Here is a 7,964-nt window from a genome sequence, read left to right as displayed (position 1 = left end):
CATATCATCTTCTCCTACTTTAAGACATTATGGCCTACAAGGTCTTTTGGATTCATCTCCCTTTCTAGCTTCATCTGTGAAATAGATGGGAGTGTCTACTTAGTTCACAGTTACTTCTCAGCCAGAAACCCATCTTCATAGGATTGTGTTTCTGGCTGCCCTGTCGTACAATGTCATCCTGGCCGTGTACAATAACCCAAGCTGGCCCAGTCTCTGAGAATTTAGAATTGTGCTTGGAAGAAGAAAGCTCATTTCTTTGTGGCTGAAGCTATTGTATGTAAACTTGGAAGCTGGTGCACTTTCAGTCCTTCCTGAGAACTTTGAATTTCTACTTTTGGGTCCTTTTAAGGGCGAAAACAGCTTTACTTACTTTTAAAAAACCTAACAAACTTAAAAAAAAAAGTACTTCCCTACTTGTAGACTCCCCTCTTCTAGGTGCACCCCATTTTCAGCCCAGTTCCTCCCAATGACCTAACAAACTGTTAATATTTGGCATAGCAGGGAGACCCAAGGACTGTGCTCTTGCATCCATTCTAATTGTTAGTGCCCATGACTGTAAACTCGGTCACCTCCCTCCTACCTATTTCCTCCCTCAATACATAGATTCCTCCCTTCTTGAAGTTGCCATTGTCATTGGCTTCTGAACCAAGAGGACTGGCCTAGGCCTCACATATGCCTCCCCTGGCCCTGGGGAGCTGTGTTGTTTTGTGCCAACCAGCCTCCATCAACTGCTGCTCAGCCAGAGGGCTTAAATGTGGCAGGAGAAGCGGTTTAGCTGCTGATGGTGCTGGCATTTGACTGCAGTTGCACTGCTAACTTAGCACAACCCCTGGAGTCACTCTTACATGTTCACTTGGGAGATCTACAGCATCAGTGGAAGTCTGCTTCTAGGAGAGTTGGAGAGAGTAGATGGCACAGTAATGGGCATTTCCAAGGCATTGGCTGGAGGCTGAGGGCTCCAACAGCATAGTGGGTTCTCTAGTAACAGTAGGTTATGGAATATGCATCAGGATTATGGGAGAGTTTGGGGCATACGGATGCCCATGAGGTAGTCTCTTTTTACAAAATCTTTTCTGTTGAATTTCACCTCCATTTAATGGTATACATTACTGGCTTACCTCAGAAGTATAAACGGCTCATTTCCAGACCACTGCAATAAAGTGAGTCATGAATTTTTTGGTTTCCCAGTGCAACTTGGCTAACTGGTACAAGAGGTTTAGTTTTTGGCCCATCTCAGCTTTCAATATGTCTTCCTCACTAAGCTTATTCATTTCTAGCTTTATTAGGGTTATTAGTTGGCCTAATTTAAGTATTGTTGTGTCTCAGGGAGTAGGAAGGCCCAAGGAAAAGAACAGCCAGTCAGTGGAGCAGTTAGAACACACACATTTGCCCATTAAATTCACCATCTTATATGGGCATGGTTTGTGGCACCCCAAAGTAATTACAATAGTAACATCAAAGTTCACTGATCACAGATCATAATACACTAGAGGCCTGGTGCATGAAAATTCACGCACTGGAAGGGGGGTCCCACTGCTCGGCCTGCCGCCTCTCACAGTCCAGGAGCCCTCAGGGGTGGGAGGTGACCTGGCAATCAGGGGAAGGCGACATCCCATCACACCTCTGCTGCTGCCACTGCCGGCAGCGCAAGCCTTGGCCAGCCCTGGTTACCTGAGCCTCAGGTGGCCCTAGGCAGCTGGGCAGCCGCCATCTGAGGCCTGCCTGTGCCTCGGGCTGGCCCTGGGGGACTGGGGAACTCCGGAGGCAGGAGCACCTGCTGCCCTGGCGGGGCTGAGGGGACTGGGCGCCGCCATCTTGTGGCTGTGGGCGCCGCCATCTTTAAAGGTGTGGCATTCAGTTAGCATATCCCCTCCTTATTGGCTGTGGGTGCTGCCATCTTTGATGACGTGGCAGTCAATTAGCATATTTCCTCTTTATTAGATAGGATAATAATGAAAAAATTTGAAATGTGATACAGAGACACGAAGTGAGCAAATGCTGTTGGAAACATGGCACCAACAGACTTGCTTGAAGCAGTGTTGCCATAAACCTTCATTTTGTTAATACTCACCTGAGGATATTTTTTCCATTGATTTTTAGACAGTGGAAGGGAGTGGGAGAGATAGAGAAGAGAGAAACATTGACATGAGAGAGACACATCAATTGGTTGCCTCCTGCACATGCCTCAACCAAGGCGGGGCCAGGGATGGAGCTTGCAACTGTGCCCTTGACTGGAATAAAACCCAGGACCCTTCATTCCCCAGGCTGATGCTTATCCACTGAACTAAACCAGCGAGGGCCTGAATAACATTTTTATTTGGAAAAATCAAAGCTAACAGCACTTGCTTTGTGTCAGTTTAAAAAGTATGTTAACTCATTCGATATCCCAATTTTTAAGACAAGGAAATTTAAGATCAAGTAGTTATTTAAAAACTAGTTATTTAAAATTAGTGCCTGAGCCAGGATCTAAAACCAGGCAACTCAGCACCAGAGCCCTATTCTTAAGTGCTATGCTTAAAGCCATGCTATGTTTGACCCAGTTCATTACACTGTTTTTAAATAATATAAATAATATTTTAAAGGGCTATAAAATATAATTGCTGTTAGTTCAGCAGAAGCTGAGAATCAGTACCATGGACAGTATCAAAAGTAGGTTGGGGTGCATGACCCATGTGCCCTTCCACAAACAATCCTCCAAACCGGAGGATACCTCCTGTTGAAAAGTTCTGCTATTAGGCTATAGTTGGAGGGGAGGGAGGGGCGAGAGGGGGGAAGAGGAGGGAGGGGCAAGAGGTTCCTGCTAACCTCCACTCTATACATATCTCAAAGCTGTGGCATTCAAGCAAAAAGCATTTCCAGTCACCCAGGGTGGCTACTAAGAAACAGAAATCACACAGACTGGTTTGTTAGGACCTTGGAATTCATAGAGCATTATCCAGTGAAATTTATGGCATTGACTATTAGCAAATAGAGCCTGCAGGAAGTTAATTTAGTTGACATGGAATTTGTATCGCCAGTCGGGGGAGGAGGGAAGACTAGTATATTCATGGTTGATTCCAACTGACAGGACAGAGAACTGTCAATCCTATCTTATGTACAAGGTATTTGTATTCTTCACACACTTATCCACTCTTGGATCCATGTTCCCATGCCCCACCCCCAGAACCCCCTTGTCAGATAATTTTGAAGGACTTTAGATATAGAAAATGTTACCAATGGCACTTCCCTGCTTAATCAGAAAAAACTGACTACTTCAGGAGTAATTCTATTACTAAGGAGGGAAGTCATCAAAAATGTTGGTCATATTATTTCTCTTACCATTCCCATCTAGTATTGATCAGTGTATGGGTGATCAATTATGGTATTATCCTGGCAATTTCTAAATGAATGTTTAAATCTCCTAAATATTTTTTTCTAAATAGGCTTTATAGTAGCTCTCTTGCTTTACCTACACCAGTGTACATTGGACATGGCGTTGCAGATTAAAATTAACAATTAATTCACAAATTGCAGAACAATGAGACATTGACATCACTTGAAGATTGTGGTCAGTGTTCCATATGGTAGCATCTTGGAATGTAGCAGTCCACAGGCTATGGAAGAGCAAAGCAGTTTCTGACCTGTTAATCTCACGATTTCATTCTCATCTGCATGAACATAGCAATAAACTTTTCATGAAAATAAAAAAACATTTTTTTTTCTGTTTGCTAAACAATTGGGTAGGACACAAAATTGAATTCTGTTACAATGAACATAACATGCAGAAGATTATGTTATGTACAAAAAATGTCATAATTTATGAATGATTTAGGGCTTGATAAATGTAAATAGTTTACCATGTTCTCATTGCTAGAAGAAGGAATAATCTTAAATGTTCTGGCATTTTTTTTTCTGACTATAGAATAAATGCTTATTGAGGAAAACTTACAAAATATAGAAAAGTATAAAAATCATCCATAATTCATCATAACATCAGGTAATTTATAAAATTAGAAATGTCACTTGTGGCTAAAAATAATTTCCTATTGTCTTTAAGACTTTCTATATTATCACTGTGAAAATAATTTTTGATAAAATTAAAACTAAATAAAATAGCTCTTGAATACTGAGTAAAAATCTTGCTCATTCTTGAAAACAATAATTCATATTTTATACATTTATTTATGCATGACAAACATTTTTATAATTATTAAGGCTAAAATTAAATAATTTGCTACTAAACTATGCAACTGAGAAGAGGCTCTACTTAAATTTCCTGATATGAAAAAACAAAAAATCATTTTAATCAAATTAAATTATTTTTAAATGATTGATTTGGTCTTGTGTTTCCCACCAGTGTTTTTACATTGGAAGAAGAGCAGGATATGTTTTCATCCTTAGTCTTTCAACTTCAGCTTGCAGTACCAAAATCTGTTCAGCTTGTTCTTTTGAAATATTTGTTAACTTTTGTTGTTCCATCATGCTTTCATATTGTACTTTGGCAATTTTTTCAAAAGTCAGTTGAGACCCTATCCCAAAAATGAAGAAGAAAAAAATTAGTTGTATTACTTTATATACTTTCAAATATAATAATAGCATACAGAATCAATTAAAAACATAGGAAAAATGCTGGTAGCTTTATAACAACTGTACAGATTTCAGGAATACTGGTTACTTTTAAAGAAACCTATATTGAGTAAAGAAATAAAAAAGCTTACCCATGGCATTAGAGATGTCTTTCCTCTCTGAGACAGCCACCAATTCTTCTTGCAAATTGCAGCTTAGACTGTAATTTGTTACATCTTTTTGATTGCTGAACTTTCCCAGTTTTTTCAGTAATTTTTTACAGTTTTCCACGTTCTTTTTGTGGGTCTGAAATTTTTTTTGCCATGAAGATCCACAAAAATAATTTTGAAAAAATATATTTTATAAAGACATTATTCTTAAAATTTATTATCATCATTAAGATATCATCTGATCACCATATATTGAGTGCCTACCATAATGCTTGCACATAGTAGGTACTTAAATTATTTATTGAAAGAAGGAATTGTACACTACCACATTTTAGAAAAAAAATCTTGTATATTCTTAAGAAGGAGATAAGATTAAAACACATAGACTTGAGATTACTTTGTTTTCATTTTCTATGTGCTACACAATCAAAACAACATTTGTTAAGCAGTTATTTTTAAAAAGCCTTTACAATGCCAAGAAAAGTCTATCAACATTTCTATTACACAAATCATAACCTGATGTGAAATAGGAAATTCATGTACACTCAGATATGTCCCAAGGGGTTAATTCTAATATTAAAAGAAGTGCTTCCTCTACCAGACTTGTTATGGTTGCAAAGACACTATTCAGGGATCTCTAATAACATCCTGAATATCAGTAAAGGACCTCAATTTTGTTAGGTCCTGTTTGAATTCATAATTTGGGACACTATTACTTTGTTCAAATGATCACAACTATTGGCATTATAATGATTAATATCTTTGAGAGTTACCTTATCTATAACAGCAATGGTTTGCTCCATTATTCCAATCTGAATGGCAACCAAAGTCTCATAGTTTGGTTCACTTAGGTACTTTGAGAGAAGAAAAAAAAACTCACAATAAATGTAAGAACATTTTTCTCTATTTTTTTCAATAGATAACTTCATGAAGATGATCTTAGTTTTCAAAGTTATTATTTTCACAAACACTATACATCTAAGTCAAGTCATTTGACTTTTGTGCTATAATATTTACTTGTATTTAGCCACTAAAATGGTTACCTATATGCTAATGATTACAAATGCCTTGAGTTTTTTTCTCATTCATTTGTTCATTCATTCAAGTCACTAAATATTTATTATCTCATTTGAGTCCCACATTAACAGTGTTCTCGTTAAAAACACTGAGGGAAATACAAAGATAAGTAATATGACCTACCATCAAGAAAAAGAGAACATGCAAATTGATTAGTTGCCAAGAAATATGTAAAATGACTGCAAACTCAAAGATTGAGTTGGGATGTGGTTTCTCTGGACTTGGGGAAATCAAAAGGCTTTATGGAAGAAGTGGCACATAAGCAAGACTTTAAAAAATAGACTTGGAATGTGAAAATAATGAGGAAAGATATTCTAGAGAGAAGAACTGGTAATAAGCAAAGGCACAGAGATTGAATCCTAGATAAAAATAATCAGTTTGGTTTGAGAATACTGATGTATGATAGGATCTTGGAATGCATTTGAAAAGTAAGGTTGAATGGTACTGAATACCCATCAAAGGATTTCATAATTCATTTGCCAGGTAAGAAGTGGCAGTTGAAATATGTTTGAGCAGAGTAGTAATGTTATTAAAGCTGAATATGAATATCAACCTGACAGTAGTATATGGTATAGATTAGATAAGAGAAAGAGCCAAGGTAAGAGACCAGTTAGAAGATTATAGAACTAGAGGCCCGATACAGAAAAATTTGTGCACTCGGCGGAGGGGGCGGGTGGTCCCTCAGCCTGGCCTATGCCCTCTTGCAGTCTGGGACCCCTCAGAGGATGTCCACCTGCTGGCTTAGGCCAGCTCCCTGGGGGATTGGGCCCAAACTGGCAGTCAGACATCCCTCTGGCAGCCTGGCAGCCCTCGGGGGATTTCCACTTACCAGCAGGGAGCAGACCTAAGCTGCAGTCGGACATCCTTAGTGCTGATGAGGCGGCGGGAGAGGCTTCCGCCACCACCGCTGTACTGGCAGCCATCAGCCTGGCTTGTGGCTGAGCAGAGCTCCCCCTGTGGGAGTGCACTGGCCACCAGGGGACAGCTCCTGCATTGAGCATCTGCCCCCTGGTGGTCAGTGTGTATCATAGTGACCAGTCATTCCCAGTCATTCTGCTGTTAGGGTCAATTTGCATATTACCCTTTTATTATATAGGATAGAGGTCTGGTGCACGGGTGGGGGCCAGCTGGTTTGCCCTGAAGGGTACCTCAGATCAGGGTGGGGGTCCCAGGGGTGCCTGGCCAGCCTGGGTGAGGGGCTGATGGTTGTTTGCAGCTGGTCACACCCCCTTCAGGGTAGGGGTCCCCACCAGGGTGCCTGGCCAGCCTGGATGAGGGGCTGATGGCTGTTTGCAGGCTTGTCACACCCCCTGCAGGGTGGGGGTCCCCACTGGGGTGCCTGGCCAGCGCAGGTGAGGGGCTGATGGCTGGCTGCAGGCTGGTCAAGCTTCCCCCAGTGAGGACCCTCACCCCATGGAGGTTTGGCCAGCCTGGGTGAGGGGCTGATGGCTGTTTTCAGGCTGGCCACACCCCCTTTAGGGTGGGGGTTCCCACTGGGTTGCCTGGCCAGTCTGGGTGAGGGGCTGAGGGCCATTTTCAGGCTGGCCAAGCCCCCTGGCAACAGAAACTCTCAGCCTCTCCTTTTTTTAAATTTTTTATTCTGGGATTTATTTACCTTCTATAATTGAAACTTTGTTGCCTTTTGCGGAGGCTACAGCCGGATGCAGGAAGCTTGGCTTCCACCATCACTAGAGCAACCAAGCCTCCTGCTCGCTCCAGCTCCGTGGCCATAGCCGGCTGAAAGCAGGTATCTGGGATTTATTTAGTTTCTATAATTGAAACTTTGTTGCCTTTTTCAGAAGCTACAGCCATCCGCGGGAAGCTTGGCTTCTTCCATCACTGGAGCAACCAAGCCTTCTGCTCACTCCAGCTCTGTGGCTGCCGGCCACCATCTTGGTTGGGTTAATTTGCATATAGTCACTCTGGCTGGTGGGCATGGCTTAAGGCATAGCCAAGGTATGGTCAATTTGCATGTTTGTCTTTTATTAGTGTACTAGAGGCCCGGTGCACAAAATTTGTGCACTCAGGGGGCGGGGGGAGGGGGGTCCCCCAGCCCGGCCTGTGCCCTCTCACAGTCTGGGACCCCTCAGGAGATAACGACCTGCTGGCTTAGGCCTGTTCCCAGGTGGCAGAGGGCACGCCCAATCCCTAAGTGCAGCCCCTGGTCAGGCT

At 41.7% G+C, this 7,964-nt stretch overlaps 1 protein-coding gene across 2 annotated transcripts in view; it reads right to left on the bottom strand.

Moving 5' to 3' along the window:
• Positions 1 to 4,072: 4,072 nt before the first annotated feature.
• Positions 4,073 to 7,964, bottom strand: part of CFAP43 (cilia and flagella associated protein 43) — an 87,866-nt gene continuing 83,974 nt past the window's right edge. For both annotated transcript variants that reach the window (XM_070432338.1, XM_070432339.1), the window contains 3 exons: positions 5,489 to 5,569; positions 4,698 to 4,851; positions 4,073 to 4,508 (listed from right to left, as the gene is read on the bottom strand). In XM_070432338.1, coding sequence (XP_070288439.1) covers positions 4,342 to 4,508; positions 4,698 to 4,851; positions 5,489 to 5,569 — 402 coding nt within the window. In that variant the 3' untranslated portion in view covers positions 4,073 to 4,341. The remainder of the gene's footprint in view (positions 4,509 to 4,697; positions 4,852 to 5,488; positions 5,570 to 7,964) is intronic.

This window comes from Myotis yumanensis, unplaced genomic scaffold (assembly GCF_028538775.1).
Source record: "Myotis yumanensis isolate MYYU_CA2020_CCGP unplaced genomic scaffold, mMyoYum1.0.hap1 SCAF_13, whole genome shotgun sequence".
NCBI classification, from domain to species: Eukaryota; Metazoa; Chordata; class Mammalia; order Chiroptera; family Vespertilionidae; genus Myotis; species Myotis yumanensis.
This window is presented reverse-complemented; position numbering and strand designations above follow the sequence as displayed.